The sequence below is a fragment of the Rhinatrema bivittatum genome, chromosome 6, assembly GCF_901001135.1.
Source record: "Rhinatrema bivittatum chromosome 6, aRhiBiv1.1, whole genome shotgun sequence".
Lineage (NCBI taxonomy): Eukaryota > Metazoa > Chordata > Amphibia > Gymnophiona > Rhinatrematidae > Rhinatrema > Rhinatrema bivittatum.
In genome coordinates this window covers 41,428,587-41,452,684 of record NC_042620.1, presented here as the reverse complement: position 1 = coordinate 41,452,684, position 24,098 = coordinate 41,428,587, and the positions used below count along the sequence as shown (strand labels likewise).

The 24,098-nt window shown below is 45.6% G+C and overlaps 1 protein-coding gene across 2 annotated transcripts in view; it reads right to left on the bottom strand.

The window, feature by feature from the left end:
* CCDC93 (coiled-coil domain containing 93) overlaps positions 1-24,098 on the bottom strand; it is a 371,692-nt gene that overhangs the window by 227,002 nt on the left and 120,592 nt on the right. For both annotated transcript variants that reach the window (XM_029605342.1, XM_029605343.1), the window contains one exon: positions 13,528-13,614. In XM_029605342.1, the coding sequence (XP_029461202.1) occupies positions 13,528-13,614 (87 nt within the window). The remainder of the gene's footprint in view (positions 1-13,527; positions 13,615-24,098) is intronic.

Sequence of the window (24,098 nt, the reverse complement as noted above, 5' to 3'; positions counted from 1 at the left end):
GCATCGGTGCTGGTATCGAAGGCATCGATGGCGCCGATGTGTGTATCGCTCCCGATGAATGAATCGGTGGAGAGGGACGAAATGGCATCGATGGCTGAGGCAATACTCCCGAAGGAGGAATGCAGAATGGTGTTTCTCCTCCCGATGAAGCTGTCAGCGGGGAGCACACCGGAGCCATCGGAGACCCGGGAATCACCGGTGGAAGGGCGGTCATGAGCGCCTCCATCCGGGATAGCAGCAGTGTCAGTGCTGCTGTCATCGGGTCGGTGGCCGGTTCCACTCTCGGTGCCGGAGGAACCTGCAGCCGTTGCATCGCCTTGTCGATGGCCTCCTGGACCAGCCGATCCAGTTCTTCCCGGAGACCTGGAGCAAGCAGCACTGGCTCCGTGACGGAAGAGGAAGGCGGAGGCACAGTCGGAGGGACCACCTTTACAGGTGGAATCGCGACTCCCAAACCCCGATCGGGTGAGGGTGGCCTCGATGTCCCAGTCGCAGGAATGGTCGATGCCATTTCTGGACGGGGCTTCTTCGATGGTGGCGAGGTCGGTGGCGAGGTCGATGATTTCGCTCCCTCGACAGTCCGAGACTTACGATGCCGATGGCGATATTTCTCCCTACGATCCCCTCGATCTTGAGGGGGAGTAACGGGAGTCGATGGCCGTGAAGACGTCGATGGCAGACGGTCACTGGACGGAGGTTGATGCTGGGTCGACTTCGACGGTGCCGGTTCCGATGATGTTGATGCGATGGATGGCGTCGGGGTGTGAGCACGGAAGAGGAGTCCCATCTTCTCCATTCTGGCTTTGCGACCTTTTGGTGTCATGAGGACACATTTGGTGCAAGTCAGGACATCATGCTCACGGCCTAAACACAGTACACAGACTCCATGAGGGTCTGTGATAGACATGGTGCGAGTACAGTCTGGGCACAGACGAAACCCAGACGCCATGGCCATAGAAAAAAATCGAGCCGCGGTACAGTCGACGGCCAGTAGGTCGCGAGAGCCAAACTCAACGGTAATCGACAGAAAACGGGTAAAAACTTACCGGAGTACCGCGGCCTGAGAAAAGTTAGAGGAGGGACCCCTGTAGGGCAATTTAAGTTTAATTAACTCCTTGAGGAAAATTCCTGTCAGTAATCTCTTCAGAGCTCCTAAACTGCAAGGCTACTGCTGAGCGGAAAAAAGAAGACTGAAGGGGGACCCCTGCTGGCTGCAGGATTAGTGACATGCTGGGCATGCCCAGTAGGGGCCAGTCAAAGTTCTGGAAACTTTGACATAAGTTTTCCGTGATTGGGCTCCATCCTGATGATGTCACCCATATATGAGGACTACCATCCTGCTTGTCCTGTGAGAAAAGATAGTATTGTGTTTTTATTTTATATCACTATTCTTGATAAAATTGTTACATTTAACCTTCCTTTTATGATTGTATATTTACCTCAAAAATCAAGTCTGGATTGGCAAATATACAAGCATCACCGTTCCAATTAAAGCATTCCTAATCTACTGAAATAATTATATGCCACACACACCATTATAGAAAATATTGAGCCTCAATATTTATTAAAACACATTTACTGCTTTACCTATGGACAGGCTAGACGTGACCAGGTGTGCATATTGTGCATTTGTACGGTGCGGTACTCTGGAGGCAGCAGGAGAGGCCACAGGGCTGCTAGCAGAGCCTAACCCCCTGGCAGCCAAAGGAGAGAGGCCACAGGGCTGCTAGCAGAGCCTAACCCCCTGGCAGCCAAAGGAGAGAGGCCATAGGCTGCCAGCAGAGCTCAACCTGCCAGCGGCTGAAAATGAAAGGCCTGGAGTTTCCTTTATTTGCGTGCACGCCTGCACATAGTTTCCACTGCTCCCAACCCTACCCCAGGAGGAAGGCCGCTGGGCCATGGTAGAGCTCATCCCACTATGCCCCAATGACAACACGAGGCTTGCGGGGCCGTGGTGGAGCTTATCCCATCACAGCTCAATAACATCAGGAGGCTGTGTGTAAGCTTTATGTGTGTGTGTCTATGTGAGCCTGTGTGTTTGTGTGCCTGTAAGAGCCTCTGTGTCACATATAGGCTTCTCACAGGCACACACACACACAAAATATATCTGTGAGGGAGCCTGTGTATGTGAGAGAATGAATATGTATGTGTGATTTTGTGTGTGTGTGAGATTGTGTGTGATTGTGTGTGTGTGAGAGAGAGAGAGTGAGAGAGAATGAATAAAATTTGTGCAGCCCTACCTTCCCCAATCCATGACAATCACATGGTGACCGGAAATCAAAAGATCCCAGGTATGGAGGGCTGATTTTTTTTTTTAATCCTCATTAGTTTTAATTATTGGGTTGTAATTTGATGTTTCTGCTCTTTTGAAATATTTAATTTATTTTTTTGTGGGGAGGGACATAATAGGATTAATTTTTTCTCAAATGTTTTGAAATATTTTATTGGTGTTTGGGAAATTCTGGATATTTTATTCATTATAGGTTTGAAATATTTATTCTAAGAACAGATGAACATGCCATACTGGGTCATACCAAGGGTCCATCAAGCCCAGCATCCTGTTTCCAAAAGTGGCCAATCCAGGCCATAAGAACCTGGCAAGTATCCAAAAACTAAGTCTATTCCATGTTACTGCTGCTAGTAATAGCAGTGGCTATTTTCTAAGTCAACTTAATTAATAGCAGGTAATGGACTTCTCCTCCAAGAACTTATCCAATCCTTTTTTAAACACAGCTATACTAACTGCAATAACCACATCCTCTGGCAACAAATTCCAGAGTTTAATTGTGCGTTGAGTGAAAAAGAACTTTCTCCGATTAGTTTTAAATGTACCACATGCTAACTTCATGGAGTGCCCCCTAGTCTTTGTTGCATCCGGTCTCAGACGGCTTCGACCTCTGTGCCTCACCTTTCTTCCTGCTCTCTCTGCTAGCCTTGGGAAGATGGCTGCCACCGTGTCTTCATACCGCTCTCTCCAGTGTCCCCGGAACGGCAATGGCAAGGCTATCCGCCATGTTTCTCCTGAGGGTCTCCTAGGGTGCGCGTGCGCGCACACGCCACCCACGTCTTTATCCACATCATGGCGGGAACCTCGGGGGCATTCCCCTCGAGTGACGTCACGCCATCCGAGTATTTAGCCTGCCCTTCGTTTGCTAACAAATCGAGTTAGCAAGCATTGATTTACCTCCTGTCTGAGCTACTCTGCCGCTTCCGTGCTGCCGCTGGAAGCTCTCTGCCCTTCGGGGTTATTCATTTAACCTGGGTACCCGCTCCTTGGGGGCCCTTTGCTTTCTTTCAGGTTCCTGTCTGGGATACCAGGTACTTGCTCCTTGAGGGCTTGCTCTCCCTGTCTTGGTGCCTGCAATCCAACTACTTCTGCCTGCTGGAATCTCCATCTATACAGCCTCCTCCTCCAGCCCCCACAGGCCAGGAAAGAAGAATCCCATCGGCCGCGGGAGGCTCATGCTGCTGTCTCCTTTCCCGATTACCGGCTGCTTCGATTGCTCGGGGGCCGATCCTGCTGCCGCCGCTATTTTTCCATGCGGCACGGCTCTTTCTCCTTCCCGCGCACCACTTCCTGTTCCGGGTCACGGGGGGAGGGGGAGGGGGGGCGCGGGAAGAAGAAAAGGCCAGTTGCAGGTGCCACTGCTTCTTCTACCACCGCTGCCGTTCCCACTGGGCTTGAACGTGCTGATAACCCAGTGGCAATGGCAGCAGGGAAGGAAGAGCAGCGGGAGAGACCGGGAGTATGCAATACACCTGCCGGTGCTTGGCGACACACTGGTTGAGAAGCGTTGCCCTATACTACCATGTGCTGCTAACATCTACCATTGTGAGACGGGTCTCCTCTGCCGAGGGCCCCTGGACTGCTACTACTGGATCACCTCAATATTACCACCTCTGTATAATAAAAGACAAATCTTCTGTGTTTGCATGTCTCGAGACCAGCCTAGTACTGCGGTCCCTCACGGGGCTCCTCCCCGTGGGAGTAGCCATTACCGCAGTGCCCAAGAATCTATTCCCTCACCTCAAAACCATAACAGTCTTTCTATTATCTGAAAGAGTAAATAACCGATTTCACATCTACCCGTTCTAGACCTCTCATGATTTTAAACAACTCTATCATATCCCCCCCTCAGCCGTCTCTTCTCCAAGTTGAAAAGCCTTAACCTCTTTAGTCTTTCCTCATAGGGGAGCTGTTCCATTCCCCTTTTCATTTTGATTGCCCTTCTCTGTACCTTCTCCATCGCAATTATATCTTTTTTGAGATGCGGAACCAGAACTGTACACAGTATTCAAGGTGGGGTCTCACCATGGAGCGATACAGAGGCATTATGACATTTTCCATTTTATTCACCATTCCCTTTCTAATAATTCCCAACATTCTGTTTGCTTTTTTGACTGCCGCAGCACACTGAACTGAGGATTTCAATGTGTTATCCACCATGACACCTAGATCTCTTTCTTGGGTAGTAGCACCTAATTTGGAACCTAACATTGTGTAACTATAGCATGGGTTATTTTTCCCTATATGCATCACCTTGCACTTATCCACATTAAATTTCATCTGCCATTTCGATGCCCAATTTTCCAGTCTCACAAGGTCTTCCTGCAATTTATCACAATCTGCTAGTGATTTAACTACTCTGAACAATTTTGTATCATCTGCAAATTTGATTACCTCACTCGTATTTCTTTCCAGATCATTTATAAATACATTGAAAAGTAAGGGTCCCAATACAGATCCCTGAGGCACTCCACTGTCCACTCCCTTCCACTGAGAAAATTGTCCATTTAATCCTACTCTCTGTTTCCTGTCTTTTAGCCAGTTTGTAATCCACGAAAAGATATCGCCACCTATCCCATGATTTTTTACTTTTCCTAGAAGCCTCTCATGAGGAACTTTGTCAAACGCCTTCTGAAAATCCAAGTACACTACATCTACCGGTTCACCTTTATCCACATGTTTATTAACTCCTTCAAAAAAGTGAAGCAGATTTGTGAGGCAAGACTTGCCTTGGGTAAAGCCATGCTGACTTTGTTCCATTAAACCATGTCTTTCTATATGTTCTGTGATTTTGATGTTTAGAACACTTTCCACTATTTTTCCTGGCACTGAAGTCAGGCTAACCGGTCTGAAGTTTCCCGGATCGTCCCTGGAGCCTTTTTAAATATTGGGGTTACATTAGCTATCCTCCAGTCTCCAGGCTTTTTACGAACAATATTTTACCATTATGATTGATGTTTTATATTTCTTGATTTTATTATTTAATGTTTTATGAAGAATGGTAATGTTTCTGTTTTACCATTGTTGCTCTGCATATAGAGACTGGCTTGTTATGGGTTCCAGTTCAGTTCTCAGCAAGTTTCCGTTTATATTTTCTGATTTCTTTATTCTATATTTGGTGAGGGTCTGTCTGTGTTCTGCATATGTGACCGAGGTGAGGTATTTTTCTGGCATGTAATTTCTGTGTAGGGATCTATAGCAGCCTGGTTTCCTAATAAGAGTTTTAATGGTGTTCTGGGGCCTGGTATATGTGCAGTGTTGCCTTTTCATACATATCATGGGAGGTTTACTATATTGTAATGATAATTCTGTTTATTCATGGCTTTCTGAGGGCCAAGCCAACATACATTACAGAAAGTCCATAGGAGTTCCAAGTGCCTTTTTTGTAGAGTTTTCTGGTTGGCACCACAGCAGTGCATGTAAATATAATATGCATGTTGTAAGTGATCTTTGCTTATCCTTTCATTCAAGCCATGTGCCCCTGATTAAGCAACAGGCAAAATGTGATATTTCGAGTCTATTGCATTACAATATATTACAAGAGAAGAGCATTTGGGTTTCCCATATTTCGTTGGCATTTCTCTTTGTACTTTTTACTTGCACTAAAAAAATTCAAAAATCACAACAATTTTGAAATGGGTGTGATCTGTAAAATTCAACCGTATAGAGGCCAATATTATAACAGCGTGCTTAGGGCTGAAATCTGTGTGTACACAAAGCCTTCAGCCAACATTTTAAAGCAGACTTAACGTGCATAAATAGCAGGACTGCATGCACAATTGCACATACTAGGTAGCCGGTGTAAATGTTCACCAAACATTTACTTTTGAAAATCAAAAGAACATGCATAAATGAATTCCCAATACCAACTCCGCCCCAGGAGTGCTTTCTTCAACTGAACATAAAAATATGTGTGACGTTGCTTCCGCCTATTACGCCAGGGTAATTTTCAAAGAGCGCATTTACATAAGTAAATCATTTTGAAATAGCCCCTTATCCATCATCTTTTCTACACTATGCAGTTCTTATACTTTCAATTTAATATATTCAAAGCATGCAAATGAAATCCTTTCTAGAGTGTCAATCAAGGTATATAATTCACTGCATTTACTATGCAAAGTCAGGTCATCAATCTATATGTAAAAATTACAAACTGAAGCAAACAATTTCAATCATTTAATACCAACTCAGACTATCACGCAGAGAACATCTGTTAACAATGTTGTAAGCATTTAATATCTACAAAGACAGCTGCTGTCCCCACAAGAAATTATAGATAATATAGCTCTAGTATAAATTAGTGTTACTGTATTTCAATAAATGACACTGGATTCTAGACAGTCATCACAAATAGGTCTCTGTGAATAACTACATCTACTGCATACAAAGAAATAGAAAATATGACATCAGATAAAGACTGTAAGAACCGTCTAAGCCTGCCAAATTTACTTCCTTTTAGTAATGCATCGACAACATTTGATGTCTGGCTATACCTTCAACTTTTCAGAATTAAGGATCCTCTGTGCTTACCCCAAGCCTTCTCAAATTATTTTATTGCTTTTGCCTTCACTACTTCCACTGGTAGGCTGTCCCAGGCATTCACCACCCTTTCCCTGAAGAAATATTTTCTAATATTAATCCTGACTAAAAATTTCAGTCTGTTACAGAAATTCTTTTCACTAAAAAAACAAAACAAAAAAAAATTATTTTTATGCCCTTAGCATCTCTCTGCTTCCTCCGATGATCTTAGAAATGTACTCATAACCACAGCTGAAATTTTTCGCCAAATACAGACAGGCTGATGCAATACCGTGTGCTCAGGCTAACCTGCGATTGGATCAGCTCGTCCAAACCAGGGTGCAGTTAATAGTGCTCATCACATGTAAATACCATGTTGACGAGGCTATTAGCTACTACCCCCGATGTAAAAAAAAAATATAACCATGTGACCGACATGCACCATCAAAAATTAATGCCAGCCCTGGAGCCAGCATTAAGTTTTGAGAAGCCCCAAAAGTTAAACTAAAAAGCAGAAAATACTGCTTTTCTGTGGCTCTTCTGACTTAATTTTGTGGCGAAAATAACTCTGAGGACCCACAGAAAGCAGCAACATGAAAAAAAAACACAAAAAAACAAAATGTCTTTACAGCAGTCAGATTAGGAAATAGATGCTTAATTTACATTTTCCTAACCTGTGGCTGTGCATGGGTTAAGAAATTGGACACTTGTAAAATTGAGCGTCCACTTTCCTAACCTGTGCACAGCCACTAGGGACACACAATTTCCCCATGCGCCTCCTTTTCAACACAGCAGCTCATTTGCCTCTGCATCGTGCGGCCAGGAAAGGTGGATGGACGCGTGTTAGGAAAGTGGGCGCTCAATCATGAGCGCCCGTTTTTCCCATGCAGATATTGCATCGGCTTTTAGGATTGTAAAAGACAAATAGAGGACACATCAGCTAACCCAAAAAGTAAACTCCTAGCTCAGATCACTGATATTTATACATTTCATATGTGAGGCAAAGCCAGGACCGGGGACAGCAATAGTTCAACTGAGGAGACAGAGGGGAAGGGAAAGCAAAAATGTATGTTATTTGTTTTATTATTTTTTATTCCACACTAACTACATTTGTATGGGGAAGACTACTTCCCTGACATTTTCTGCATTCCAATATACAGAATGTTGGAGAGAATTATGTAACAGGGATCAATGTTTGTCTGTCTGTAGGCACATTAACTCACCAAAAAGGAGACCAGAAATTTTGCATAGATTAAGAAAATGTGACTATCTCAGACAAACTTTTAAAAACCAGAAACAAATTAGTATTTTTAGAGAACCTGTCCTCAAAAAAAAAACAAAACAAAAAACTCCATTGCTTTCTATTGGAAAATGTTTGAATTGCTAGAATTTTGACCGGTGCTCTATTCCCAGTGCCTGCATCCATCCTCACCCTTCCAGTAGTTTGCCACAGAACGACACAGACAGAGAGCCAGAGACAAGGAAAATAAATGAAGCAACTTGTAAAGGGTAGCACAAAAGGCACTTCCTAAGAACACCCACCCAATGCCTCATATGCTCCCCCACCATGCACGCCACTCTCGCCTCCCACACACTCCATACCCACATAAGAACATGTCATACTGGGTCAGACCAAGGATCCATCAAGCCCAGCATCCTGTCTCCAACAGTGGCCAATCCAGGCCATAAGAACCTGGCAAGTACCCAGATACTAAGTCTATCCCATGCTACTTATGCTAGTAATAGCATCTTACACACCTGCTCTCAAGCACACCCATACAATCCCTAAACTCCCATCCAGACAGAAAATAAATGATACAACTTCTCAATTTATCTCCCCCAACACTCACTTACTCCAACCATACCCACATCCACACTCCACATCTACACACTCCCAAAAAACATACCTCAACTCCCCTTATACATGCAACCCTGCCACACATTACCCTCCACACAAATTACCCACACACCTCAACATCTACACACACCCACTTACACTCCCACAATCACCTTCATTACCTACAGTCATACCCCTAAAATACACACCCCACAAACCCCATACACACATACAAACTTCCCATCCAAAAACACCCCTAACATCCATCCCCAGATAAACACATACAGCCCTATAACCATTACATCTCCAAACACACAACCCCATCTATACCCCCCATACCCTCGCACCCTCCCCCTCACCAACACCTTCTATAAATCTATGTTGAAAAGCAAACCTAAAGTCATGCCTTTTTATGCTTTCCCTACTTGTTTGTTTTTACATCTCACCTTAAGTTGGAAGAAAAAAATGCAAGGAGGATCTTAACGAAGATTATGGCATTGAACCAGAACTGAGTGTGGCAAAAAAGGTGCACCTCAAAGTTTCAGTAAGACCCAGGATTCCCCAGATGCTAGCATGGGAATCTAAACCTTTGAGCCATCTTAGATAAAAGGATTTAGAAAGAGTTTAGAGTCTTGCGAGGTCTCTGAGGGGTAGGGCAAGCAAACTGGATTAAGGAGGAAGAGCTTAAATGGCCATAGCCCAATTGGTTTAATGCAGGTAGCCCTTTATATGATCACGGGGAGAAGAATTAAGTCTTATATAAACCCCCAAGTTAACAGTGAGGCCTAGGAACTGAAGGAGACCATCCGTCTATGTAAAGTGTCTTCTCATGTTGACTTATACTTCTTTTGCTAAGTAGAAGGAAGGAAGGAGCCCAAGATCAAAACGGGAAAGTACTCCAGGTTTAAGTTACTTTAATGGCTGCATATAACCAGTGATATTCAAAACATATTCGGTTAGGTTTAAAGTTATTGAGCTAAACGTAGCCAGAGAACTTTAATTTGAAATATTCAGTGGGATGTTTACTCACTGAGTATCTGGGGCAAGTAAGTCAGCCTGCGAATGGACAAGTTACTTACTGAATATTAACCCCCATGGAGAATATGCAATGCACAATATATGTTTCTCCACTCTCTGGTAACTAGAAACATCTATTTAAAAAAGTGGCAATTTCTTTTGCAAAGCCACAAAAGAGACAATAATCATAACTAATTTTACTATCTTGGCTGTACTTCCAGTGTGATCCAACTCGATTTATATTTGCTGCCCAGACTTCTGCAAGAATAGCAGGGAAGAAAAATGTTCTAACCTGCCAGCTTATGATTGACACTTTGACAAGACTTTGTTATTTAAAATCATGTTATTGCCTCATAGTACTCAAATCTAGTACCAAGAAGTGGAAAGTGCTTCCCAAAATCTTTTATTTAAAAAATGGGCATTAACTCAGCAGCTTTCAGAGTTATCATAAAGAATGGAGCTCATCTGTTGTCACAGTAGCAGATAATACAAAACATTACATTTATTTATTTATTTTTACTTAATTCATATTCCAGGGTTTCCTAACTAGTGTGCCCAGGAAAATCACCACTGCCCTCTGCTGAGATCCAGACCAGAATCTGGGCTCTGCTCTCAGCACCTCACAGCAACAAAAATCACCAGCAGTGGCTCTGAAATGTACCAGAAAACATATGTAATCATGCACGTCTCTTCTTTGCAGCCTTGAAGTGTAGTAACCAATGGGAGGTAAATGGGGTATGGATAGCTCAGTCTCATTTCGCTTGTCACAGACTGTACACACAGCACCTGCCTCTTCTTTCCCCTCCTGTGACTCCTCCTCTGGAGTCCTTTCAACCTGTTTTATCTCCTCTTATCTGAGGTGAGAGAGCCCTGGATGTAACTCATTCTGAGTGTTAGGAACATCAGCAGTGGAGGAGCTCTGGCAACCTCATACAGCAGCCAAGGAAAGTAACTGAGCCAGCTGCCTGCATCACACCAACTTCTCTCCTCTCCTGCACTTATATATAGAGGGAACTGACCCAGTGAGTAAAGTTCATGTGTTTCTTCCCACCCCCTCTCTCTCTGTTTGAAAATTTAGAAGAGAGACTAGTGGGGCTTTTGTGCTTCACTAGCTCTTCTTTTGACAATAAGCCCTCTCTCTATGTCCGCCATGCCACTTCCGAGGACATCAGTGCGCCACACATTTTTGTTAATTTCAGTGTGCCCTGGGCTTGAAAAGGTTGGGAAGCACTGACATATTGCATAATTAGTTCTTTCTCATTAAAAGAACACGGAGCATTACACAGCACTATTAATGGCTTCAAAAAGGAGACATGATCGAATAAACACTACAAAACACCCTCAGGCTGCCTCTGTACTGCTGTTCTATGATTCCAGCTTCTAGGTGTTCAATTTTCCAACTGTAATCATTTCTTCTGTAATTAGTCATCTTTGTAGGAAAAAAAAAAAGTTCCTGTGTGGTATCAAACTTATGTACAACATTACTGGATAATTCTTACACTAGGCACAATAATATAAGACTGCAGTTTTTTCCACGACTCAGTATGGCTATTGGAGCTCTGCATTTCCACTCTCAGGGATTACATCTTCAAAACAAGATCTCGCCTTTCTGTGCTTTGTCTTCTAAGTAACAAGTTAATACCTTTAAGCAATAGCTATGCTACTCTCCAATATTAGTTATAGAAATGGTTTCATAATTATTTCTTCCTGTGCAGTAACCAAGGATCAATTTGAAAAAGGCTTGCCCGGCTAAAAACAGTTTTTAGCTAAGTAAACTGTATCTGTTCAAAACACACACCACTTACTTGGATAAATTTGTGCAGGTAAAATTGCTACCCAACTGACAGGCCGATACAGTAAGGACGTATTAGAAAGAGTGCGGCAGTGCCAGGCGCACCTTCGCTTGCCGCACGCACAGTTTGGATCACATACCGCTCGATACAGTATTTAAATTAGACGCAAATGCAAGCCACGTCCATGAAGCGTCCATGAAGCGCAATCCATTTTACTGTATAGAGCGCTATACAGTATCCTGGGTGCGCTGGTACCTGTCATTTCAACTGACATTTGAAATGACAGGTACCAGGAAGTAGATGGTTCTCCTACGCTCGGGCATCGGTGATTGCCAGTCCTCTCCCCCCCCCCCCCCCCCCCCCCCCCGAAGCAAGGCGCAGGGCGAAAATAGACTCGACATGTTATTAAAGCAAATAGAAATTGTAACAAAAGTAAACTTACTGCATGCTTCCAGCAGCCCCAGTCCTCTCTCCCCTCCTCCCAAGGCACCCACCGTGGCTCCCCTGCCTCCCGGGGGCAGCCGGCGGCGAAAGCGGCTTCCGGAAGCCCCGCCGGCGAAGGTGCATGAACCCTATTTGCTTTAATAACATGTCGAGTCGATTTTCGCCCTGTGCCTTGCTTCGGGAAGGGGGGGGGGGGAGAGAGAGGACTGGCAATCCCCGAGCGGAGGAGAATCAGGCCCGAGCGTAGGAGAACCAGGCCACACCATGTTACTAGCTTGCTCCAACCCACCCACTTATTTGACCGGATCCTGCCTATTGCTGTCACATCCCTCTAACGCCAGGGTCAGGGTAGGCGGTAAATTAGCGGGTTAAAGACGCGGCAAAACAGTTGGTTAAAAAGGCGATAATCGGGCCGCACGTTACTGTATGGGAGGGAATAGCTAATCCGATCGTTTACATATCATTTACATGCCGCGGGCAGAAAGGGATACGCATCGATTTAAAGAAGCGGTAAGGATTGGTAAAAATGGATAGTGAATCGCGGGTTAGACTTACGCGGCCAAATTGTGGGTACAAAGCGGGTTAGAAACAGGGTAACCGCAGCCGAGCTTTACTGTATCGGCCTGTGAGCTAGGTAAAAAAGGGGATGGAACATTCCTGGGATGCACTCTTTAAATTTAGCCAGGTAGTGCAACATTCAGCACTACTTGGATGAATTTTGTACAATCAGACCTAGCCAGAAATTCAGCTGCACTTTTAGCAAGTAAGTGCATCCGCTGAATATCCAGCCAATGATAACCAGGATGTTTACTGGGTTGTATTTAACTACACTTAGCCAGCTAAACATTGTGTATTTAAAGAAGGGATTTTAATCAATAAACTAAGCAGGTATGAAAAAATAGCAATAGAACACCAGCAACCCAAAAGTCTCATTTTGCACAGTGACTTTTGTCACCAGAAACACACCTTACTGCCTGAATGAACAAGTAAATAACACCAGAGATATTACTTTCAGGTGCATGCGTGCGGCTAAGAACTGTGTTTGTTAATGTTGGGGCATGCTAGAATAAAAGGTGATGCATTTTGGTCTGACTTAGGTCTGTTCTTATTTTGCAGATGATCAATCATTTGTCTGCTGTAATACTCAAGGTCCTCCTGCCTTTTCTTGGAACAGAAGTAATGAATCATTGCAATATTACCCATGGGCTTTTGTTCGTCCATTTCCCTTATAATAAAGCAAGACAAGGAATTTGCCACAGCTTCAGTTGAGTTATAGTGATTATCTCACACATGGAAAAGTGCTGCAGCTCACAAGCATCAGAAAAAGGGGAAAAAAATTACAGAAGGGTCATCAGACAATCATGAATGATCTAGAACTCAAGAGCCAAAAATGAAGCATTTGTATTAACTGTTCAAAAGAAATGATTTGTTCACACATACAAAAAGACAACAACCAATAACTGTTGAATAAAGTTAATTGGTTGGGGATGGGTATTGAACAAAACTAATTGCCTTGAAGAACAAAAAAAGCTGTTTTAGTCTGGACAATTAAAGTAATAAATTAGAAATATGCAGTACGAATGCTAATGCAATACTATATAAAACCAATATTTATGCAGCTCAGTACATACCTTCTCAACATACTCCGAAACAATCTGCTTGATCTCATCAGACTGAAGTCCAACAATCTGGCCCACTGTGCTTGCAGTCAACCGACCCTATAATTATATCAAAGAGTTCATGTAAAATATCTACAGAATCTGACAATCCCTTTCAGGAAAGAAAGATTGTTTGCAAGTGCTCATGTTTTCTCAATAAAATCTAACATCTTCATTTCCATTTGCAGGATAAAAGTCGATCTCTGCTTCAATATATTAGTGACTCCACCATGCTCTACCAGTCTATGTCAAAACATTTTAAGGATTCTTATTTCCTAAGGCGATTAATTAGTGGTATGCCGACTTGAATTCAAATCCTACTCCAGGTCTGCCAGATACAGAAAAATGTGAATTACCGGTAATCCTTTTCCATTATAAGCCTCTAGGGTCTATGTAACAGCAGTCCCTAGAAATGCTGAATACTGGAAAGATGTGAAGCGTATTAGTCAAATAATGTACCGTCACTCTGCAAACACACAGGCCGATACAGTACAGTGCGGTGGAGCGCACTGTTAACCGGCATTTGGACGCGCGTTTTCGACGTGCTAGCTTTACCCCTTATTGGGTAACAGCGCGTCAAAAACGCGCATCCAACCCCCCCCCCTCGAGACTAATAGCGCTTGCAACATGCAAATGCATGTTGGTGGTCCTATTAGTCATTCCCATGCGATACAGTAAGTAAAATGTGCGGCCAAGCCGCACATTTTACTTTAAGAAATTAGCGCCTACCCAAAGGTAGGCGTTAATTTCTGCCGGCGCCGGGGAAGTGCACAGAAAAGCAGTAAAAACTGCTTTTCTGTGCACTTCCCCGGCGCCTCAGACTTAAACATCATGGCGATATTAAGTCAGAAGTACCAAAAGTTAAAACAAGATAAAAATTACCAAAAAAAAAAAAATTTTAAATGGGCCCGCGGCTTGCAGGTTGAAAACCGGACGAGCAATTTTGCCGGCGTCCGGTTTCCAAACCCGTGGCTGTCAGCAGGTTTGAGAACCAACGCTGGCAAAATTGAGCGTCGGCTGTCAAACTCGCTGACAGCTGCCGCTCCTGTCCAAAAAGAGGTGCTAGGGACGTGCTAGTGTCCCTAGCTCCTCTTTCTACCACGGGCCCTAATTTAAATAAATTGAGTTACTGAATCGCGCGCACAGGAGAGTGGCCTGTGCGCGCGCTGGGAGAGCGGGCACTTGCCCGCTCTCCCGCGATTTTTACTGTATCGGCCCGATAGTGGTATTTGGCAACAAGGTGCTAGCTATAAATAACTTAAAACTACAGAGAAGTTAGGAATCTCGCTGAAGGTCACATAACTAGGAACCAACAAAACTGAACAAGATCTCCATGTTCACAGCCTTCTGTTCTAATCACGCTACAGTGCCAGCATACTGAGAGAGAGAACTCACAGTTCTTCTTTGGAATATCAGAATGGATTTCTTTTCTCTGTACATTTTAAGAACCTAGAGGAAAACAGCTACCAGGATACATTTTCCCTGCATTTCTTTCTCATTTTAAGTTTAAATATTAATTTGCGGGAGTGCATTTTCAGTGCTTATTTAAAGAGTTAGGGCGCTACATCCCATGGGTTGGGATTTTTCCCCCTCACAGCAGCTAAATGTATCCACCAAACAAATGTGCGACTCTGAAAGGATTTCCAGGGTCAGGCAGTAGGGACAAAGCCACCTAGCGGTAATCTTCAGTAGGGATGTGCATTCATTAATTAGTTTGGGATTTTATGTGTACATACTTTTATGCTCATAAAAACATTGTGCACATAACTCTGAAGTTATACGCATATATCTTTTCATGCATGTGGAGCACACTGTTAACCCGCATTTGGATGCGCGTTTTCGAAGCACTAGCTTTACCCCTTATTCAGTAAGGGGTAATAGCTTGTCAAAAATGCGCATTCAAACCCCCTCAAAACTATTAGCGCCCGCAACATGCAAATGCATGTTGATGGCCTTATTAGTTATTCCCGCGCGATACAGAAAGTAAAATGTGCAGCCAAGCCGCACATTTTATTTTTAGAAATTAGCGCCTACCCAAAGGCTGGCGTTAATTTCTGCCGGCGCCTGGGAAGTGCACAGAAAAGCAGTAAAAACTGCTTTTCTGTGCACCCTCCTACTTAATATAGCAAATGTTGCTTACCTGATGTAACAGGTGTTCTCACAGGACAGCAGGATGTTAGTCCTCACAAATGGGTGACATCGAGGATGGAGCCCACCACGGAAAACTTCTGTCAAAGTTTAATAGAACTTTGACTGGCCCCCACTGGGCATGCCCAGCAAGGCACCGACCCTGCAGCCAGCAGGGGTCTCCCCTCAGTCTGATTTTCAAAGCTACAGGCAGTGCCTAAAAAAGTAAAAACTAAAACGAACCCAACACCGCGGGGTGGCAGGCGGGTTTCGTGAGGACTAACATCCTGCTGTCCTGTGAGAACACCTGTTACATCAGGTAAGCAACATTTGCTTTCTCACAGGACAAGCAGGATGGTTGTCCTCACAAATGGGTGAGTACCGAGCTGAGGATGTCCTGGCTTGCACCAAATGCACCCAACGACGTGCAACAGGCACAACAACTGGGGTGGAATTTGGGAAAGGGCATCCGCACCCTACTGGGAAGGTGGAAGGGTGTTGGTACATCATGTTGGAAAAAGGTTACGCAAGACAGATTGGCCGAAGATGGAGTCCTGTCTTCCAGCTTTGTCCAAACAATAGTGGGCTGCAAAGGTATGGAGAGAACTCCAGGTTGCAGCCCTGCAGATGTCAGGAAGCGGCACCGATCGAAGGTGTGCTACTGAAGTCGCCATGGCCCTCACAGAGTGTGCTTTAACACGGTCTTGAAAAGGAATGCCAGCTTGCTGATAGCAAAAAGAAATGCAGTCCGCCAACCAGGAGGAAAGAGCCTGCTTACCCACAGGTTGTCCCAACTTGTTAGGATGGAAGGAGACAAACAATTGAGTGCTCTTCCTGTGAGCAACTGTACGGTCTAGATAAAACGCTAGAGCTCGTTTACAGTCTAGGGTATGCAGAGTCTGTTTCCCAGAGTTGGAATGGGGCCTGGGAAAAAAGATAGGTAGTATGATGGATTGATTGATATGAAATGCAGAAACTACCTTAGGTAAAAATTTAGGGTGAGTGCGGAGCACCGCCCTGTCTTGCAGGAGTTTAGTGTAAGGCGGATAGGTGACTAAGGCCTGTAACTCACTAACCCTGCGAGCTGAAGTGATAGCCAATAGGAATAATACTTTCCATGTGAGATACTTCAATTCACAGGAGTGCAGAGGTTCGAAAGGTGGTTTCATTAGACGACCAAGAACCAGATTAAGGTCCCAAGATGGGGCCGGAGGACGTAAGGGTGGCTTCAGATGGAGCAAGCCTTTAAGAAAGCGTGTCACCAGGGGTTGTACTGAAATAGGGACACCTTCTATACCTTTATGGAAGGCGGCTACCGCACTGACATGCATCCTAATGGAAGAGGTCTTTAGACCGGATTCTGATAGGTGCCATAAATAGTCCAAGAACTTAGAGATTGGACAGGAAAGGGGATCAAGGGACTGAGAAGTGCACCATGATGTGTACCTTTTCCATTTATATGAATAGGATCTTCTGGTGGAGGGCTTTCGTGAAGCTATCAGGACACGAGAAACCGAATCCGAAAGGTTAAAAGGCTGAAGGACTAACCTTTCAACATCCATGCCGTCAGGGACAAGGCTTGGAGGTTGGGATGGAGGAGGCATCCGTCGTTTTGAGTGAGCAGATGCGGATCCGTTCCCAGAGGGATGTGCCTGCGGATGGAGAGATCCTGGAGTATGGGAAACCACACTTGGCGTGGCCAGTGGGGAGTTATCAGGATCATGGTTCCCCTGTCCTGGCGTAGCTTCACGAGAGTCCTTGACAGAAGAGGAAGTGGAGGGAATGCATAAAGTAGACCTGTCGTCCACTTGAGGGAGAAGGCATCCCTCGGCTGAGAGTGTTGGCTCCGAATGAGAGAGCAATAATTGTCCACTTTGTGGTTCTGAGGGGATGCAAAGAGGTCTATGCGGGGAAAACCCCACTTGTGAAACAGAGAGGTCACTACCAGAGGATCGAGTGACCACTCGTGTGGCTTGAAGACACGGCTCAGCTGGTCTGCCAATACATTGTCTACTCCCGGCAAGTAAGTGGCCTTGAGGTACATGGAATGGGAGAGGGCTTCTGCCCAAATCTGCGCAGCTTCCTGACACAGAAGGAAGGAGCCTGTGCCTCCCTGCTTGTTTATGTACCACATGGCCACTTGGTTGTCTGTCTGGATTAAGATTATCTGATCTGATAGATGATCTTTGAAAGTTCTGAGCGCGTAGCGAATTGCTCGAAGTTCCAAGAAATTTATCTGGTATTCGGCTTCCTCTGGCGACCACAACCCTTGGGTTTGTAATTCGTCCACATGGGCCCCCCAACCGATGAGGGAAGCATCGGTGGTTAGGATTACCTGTGGATCTGGGAGGAGAAAGGGTAAGCCCTGAAGGAGATTGACTTGAGTCGTCCACCAGGTTAAAGACAGGCGTAGCGCTTGTGTAACTGTGACGATGTAGGACAGAGGCTGGAAAGCTTGAAGCCATTGGTGTCGCAGAGTCCATTGCGTTACTCTCATGGCTAGTCGGGTCAAGGGAGTAACTTGAACCGAGGATGCCATGTGTCCTAGGAGGATGAGGAATTGGCGAGCTGTGGCAGTGTGTTGAGACTGGAGCTGGCGAGCTAGAGACATGAGAGTTTGGACTCGTTGAAGTGGAAGGTAGGCTTTTGCCTGTAAGGTGTCCAAGTCTGCTCCAATGAAGGATAAGGTCTGAGATGGGACCAAGCAAGATTTCTCGTAATTGACAAGAAACCCTAAGGAGAGGAGTGTGTGAATTGTCAACTTTAGGGAGGATTGCGCAATTTGAGGGGTGGAGGCCCTGATTAGCCAATCGTCCAGATAGGGGTAGACGTGGACACCTTCCTTCCTGAGAAATGCTGCTACTACTACGAGACATTTGGTAAAGACTCGTGGAGCAGATGCCAGCCCGAAAGGTAGTACTCGGTATTGATAATGGTCGTGGCCTATCAGAAAACGCAGATACTTGCGATGAGATTGTGTTATCGCAATGTGGGTATAAGCGTCCTTGAGGTCGAGAGAGCACAGCCAATCCCCCTTTTGCAACAGAGGGAGCAAGGCGCCCAGGGTTACCATCTTGAACTTCTCTTTTTGCAGATACTTGTTGAGGGCCCGAAGGTCCAGAATTGGACGTAACTCCCCTGATTTCTTTGGTATTAGGAAGTATCTGGAATAGAATCCTTTCCCTTGTTGACAAGGAGGGACGGGTTCTATAGCATTTGATTGTAGAAGAAGGGATACTTCTTGATGTAATTGAGTCAAATGGCTGGTTAGACTCCATGCCTGAAGGGGCGGGGAGTCTGGCGGAAGTGTTGTGAAGTTGAGGTGGTAACCCTGTGCGATAATTGCTAGCACCCAGTGATCTGAGGTAATCTGTTTCCAACGGGGTAAGAAGTGGTACAGCCGACCTCCCACAGGGATGTGTGGAAGAGGGAGTTGGCATGTGCTCAATACAGGGAAGTCAAAGGCCCGCCGCAGGCCCAGGAGGTGGGGCTACAGTAGGTCTTTGCTTTCTCGGCTGACGAGGCTGAGGCCTGTTAGAGGACCGTGCAGGACGAGCCCTAGTTGACGGAGGGTAGTAGCGGCGTGGTCGAAAGAACGACTTCTTAGAGTCCTTCTTTTGCGGTTGCTTGGAGGTCACCTCAGGTGGGACAGATGAGAGTTGTTTCAACGTCTCATGGTGGTCTTTTAACTCCGCCACAATCTGTTGAATTTGCTCTCCAAACAAATTGTCGCCTAAGCAGGGCAAATCAGCAAGACGATCTTGGACCTCTGGGCGAAGGTTGGATGACTTTAACCAAGCCCAACGTCTGGCTGAGATGGCTGTGGCTGAAACCTTCGTGGAAGCATCGAATATGTCGTAGGCAGTCCTAATCTCATGCTTCCCTGCCTCAAATCCCTTGTGAAGAAGGGCTTGAAGCTGCGGTTGGTATTGGTCCGGCAACGTGTCAGCATAGTCTTGCATCTGCTTAAGGATGGCTCTGTTGTATTGAGTCATGTAAAGTTGATATGAAGCTATGCGTGAAATCAACATAGCTCCATGATACACTTTCCGTCCCACACTATCCAGGAACTTGTTGTCCCTGGTAGGTGGGGTAGAAGAGTGCGGCTTAAGACGCTTGGCCTTCTTCTGCGCGGACTCAACCACAACAGAGCGATGATCCAGTTGAGGTTTTTGGAAACCTGGTGCTGACTGGACAAGGTATGTGGAGTCAGCTTTCTTGTTAACTGGTGACACCGATGAAGGAGATTCCCAGTTTTTCTTGAGCAGATCCAAAAACACCTGGTGTATAGGGATGGAAGCGATGATTTTTGGAGCATCCAGAAATTGAAGTAGTTCCATCATCTGGTGTCTGTCATCAGCTTCAGATTGTAGTTGAAAAGGTACAACTTCTGACATCTCTTTCACAAAATTAATGAAAGATAGATCCTCAGGAGGAGATCTTTTTCTACTCTCTGTAGGAGATGGTGGCGAAGGCAAATTTGTGTCAGAAGAGGTATCATCATCATCACCCCAGGTATCGTAGGGATCATGTGGGGCTTGTAGCCCTGATGGACCTGGCTGAGGCTCTGAAGGCATCGATGGAAACCGAGGTGGAATCGGTGCGGTAGGTGGAACCAGAAATGGCATCGATGGCTTCGGTGCTGCCGATGGAATCGGTGCCTGGCGCGGAATCGATGGAGCCGAAGGATAAATCGGTGGAGATATACCAGAAGGTACCGATGGAACTACCCCGGAAGGGGGAATTCGAAACGGTGTTTCTCCTGCCGATGAGAAACCAGTCGGAGACGGTGGTGTTGTCGATGGCACTGGAATCACCGATGGAAGGGCCGTCATGAGTGCCTCCATGCGGCTCAGTAGCGGTGCTAGCGCTTGTATCAACGGCTCGGTGGTCGGTTCTCTCCTCGGTGGCGAAGCCGGTGCCGGCGTCGGTGCCGGGGGCGGCACTGGAACCGGTGCCGGAGACGGTACCGATGGAGGTTGTAATTTCTTCATCGCTTTCTCGATGGCCTCCTGGACCAGCCGGTCCAGTTCTGCCTGGAGACCAGGGGTAACCATACCCGGCTCGACGGGAGAGGGAGGCTGAGGCAGGGCCGGAGGGACCACCGTAACCGGTGGGATCACGGCCCCCACACCCCGAGAGGGTGAGGGTTTCCTCGATGCCGGCGAACGAGACGTGGAGGGCGTCCGGTTTGTTCGCGGCTTCTTCGTCGGTGGCTCGGCTTGAGCAGAGGTCGATGGCTGTGGATCCTCGACAGGCCGAGACTTGTGCCGTCGATGGCGGTGCTTTTCCTTCCGATCCCCTCGCCCATGCGGGGAAGGGACGGGAGTCGACGGCCGAGAAGCGATCGATGGCGGACGGTCACCGGAGGGTTGACGATGATGGTACAACTTCGACGGTGCCGGTTCCGATGACGTCGATGCTATCGATGGCGTTGGGGTGGGTGCATGGAAGAGGAGCCCCATCTTCTCCATCCTGGCTTTGCGACCCTTGGGTGTCATTAAGGCACATTTGGTGCAAGTCAGGACATCATGCTCACTACCCAAACACATTACACAAACCCTGTGGGGGTCTGTGATGGACATAGTCCGGGTACAATCCGGACAACGACGGAACCCCGTTGCCATGGCTGGAAGCCAAAATTTAGGCTGGGGATCGGTAAGTGCCAACAGGCCTCGAGGGCCAAATTCGACGGCAGTCGATGGAAGAAGGCAAAAAACTTACCGGGTTCCGTAAGATGACTAAAAAATTTGTCGAAGGGAGACCCCTGAGGGGCAAATTTTCTTAGGAAATTAATTTCCAAATTCCTGTCAGGAACGTGGTTAGAGAGCTCCTTTCACTGCGTGGCAACTGCTGCGCGGAAAAAAGAAAGGGAGACCCCTGCTGGCTGCAGGGTCAGTGCCTTGCTGGGCATGCCCAGTAGGGGCCAGTCAAAGTTCTATTAAACTTTGACTGGCCCCTACTGGGCATGCCCCTACTGGGCATGCCTAATGGGCTCCATCCTCGATGTCACCCATTTGTGAGGACAACCATCCTGCTTGTCCTGTGAGAAAAAGTTTTATTTTAGTTTTTGATTGTATGGTAACCTTCTTCTCAAACTCTCTCTGGCCTGTCTTACTACTGTTTTACATCTAATTTACCAGTACTTAAGCTCTTTCCTATTTTCTTTAGATTTGGACCTGCTTTCCATTTAATTGCCTCTTTAACAAACCTTAAACCATGTTGGCAGTTGTCTGGTCTTCCATCAACCTTTTTTAATGCATAGAATACATTTTATCTGTCCTTCTAAGATGCCCATGCCTTATGCAAACTTTTAATCTTTGCAACTGTTCCTTTTAGATTTTTTTCTAATTTCTTCCTTCTATCATAGTCTCCCTTTTTAAAGTTATATCCTACTGAAATAGTTTTACTTGATGTCTTCCCTCCTGTGATTATGTTAAATTTGATTACATTATGATTGCTACTGCTAAGCAACCCCACCTGTAATTCCTTGGACTAGGTCGTGCATTCTCCTGATGACTAGATCATAAGTAGCTTCACCTCTGATGCATGGCCCCTAGCCAAGGACTCTTGCTATAATGACTGATCTAAAATAAGTCAGGAGGAGATATAAATTAGGGGAAATAAAACCTAAAAATTAGGGTAGTTGTGAATGACAGCTCATGGTGCAAAATCCCAGGCCTAGGTCCAATTGAGCTGGGAGCCCCAAAGGTGTAGGAGGAAAATGCCAGGTAAACAAAAAATAGATGAAAAGACAAGGTTCTATGGAGGTGACACATTCCTCTCGAGTTCAGGGGTCCAAAGGAGGTCAAAGGAATACTCTTCTTCACAACCAGATTCTCCAGACCTAAAAGTAGGACTCCAAGGTTCTTCAGACTCAGATTCTGAAACAGGATGGATTTGCAGTCGGAAAAGGCATTGACCCAGAAGCCATTACCTCCATAGGTTTCCCAAATGATTCCTGGGTATCAGGACTCAAAGGGGCAGAAGAGCTGAAGAGATTCTCTCTTCTCTGAAGTTGTTCTGCTTCTACTCAATGTGGACAGCACTGATACTAATCTTGGTACCAAAACACTGTAATCAGTCTTGAGCCAACCAATGTCAAGGGCCAGCTCACTTGGTGAAACCAAGGCACTCTATGCTGGCATCTGGAACTAGCTGAGATGCTAAGACGAAGCCTCAAGGATCATCTGATCCAGCTCCTCTCAAACACTGCTGAAGTCAGCAATAGAGTGGCATCAGCAAGAGAAGTCTCATCTTCATGAATAACTAGAGGAATAGTACTGATGGCAAGTGTCTTGACTTCTGGACTCTGTTGTGCTTCTCTCAGTCTGGGAGGCTGAGCTTACCTCCTAATGTAGCTACTGGGGAGGGCAGATAACTGCAGACATAAGCGCCCTGCTCTTGATCCCCTCACTGGAGACTGGTACTGATGCTTCAGGGGCTTTACATGATGCTTAGCACCATGTCTTCTGACATCTGAAACCATCTAAAGGAACCTTTCTCAGAGGCAAAGCAGTAAAACAGGAGTGTTCCATGCTCCTGGAGCTATGCTTCAATCTCGATGCCAAGGCTGAGAGAGACTCCCTTAGTGTTGATGCATTGCAAGCAGTTGGTGTAGTTATCAATGTCTTTCAATACTGATAACTTTGGTGCCGGTGGAACTGTACCACGCTTTTGCTTGGTGGCAAAGATGTCGTGAACTTTCAATCTTTAGAGCTTGTTGCCCCTGGGTGACATCTCCAAGCAAACATCACAACCAGAGACATCATGCTCTAGCCCCAGGCAACACATACAGACATTGTATGACTGGTAATAGATATCAAAGTAGCATCAGTGGCAGCACTTGAAGCCAACAGTCACTTTTTCAGACACACTGAGGAAAATACTGAACAAAAAATCACAACAATTTCTGCAGTGAAATGGACTTACTAAGGCCACACTAAGGGAAAAAGATTGGGGCTTCACAACTGTGTCAAATCCACACACCCCCCTCCCTCCCAAGACTTAAAAAGGACTGAAGAAAGGCTAAAAACACTACTGAAATAAAAGGTGAAAAGATAATCAACAAACCAAGAAGAAAACTTTCTATTTTGTTGTGGAGGAGGAGAAGGTTTCTAACTATCACCACTGGACTGAGGGAGTCCTGTGCCACAATGTGTGTGCAAGAAATACCACGCATGTCCAAAAAAGCCTGAAAATGCTTTTCCAGAACTCTGAAAGACCATTTTGGCACTGTCAAGTGGCTGACTTATTCTGCTTGTCCTCAAGGAAAGGGAGTTAACCTGCAGACAATTGTCAAGAACGTTATATTTATTTGACTTATAATCATCCAAATCAGTTTACACCTTATTTTCAAAAACAGTTTTCTCCTAGGAACCCTTTCTGAAAACAAGAGTTGGACAGCACTGACGGCA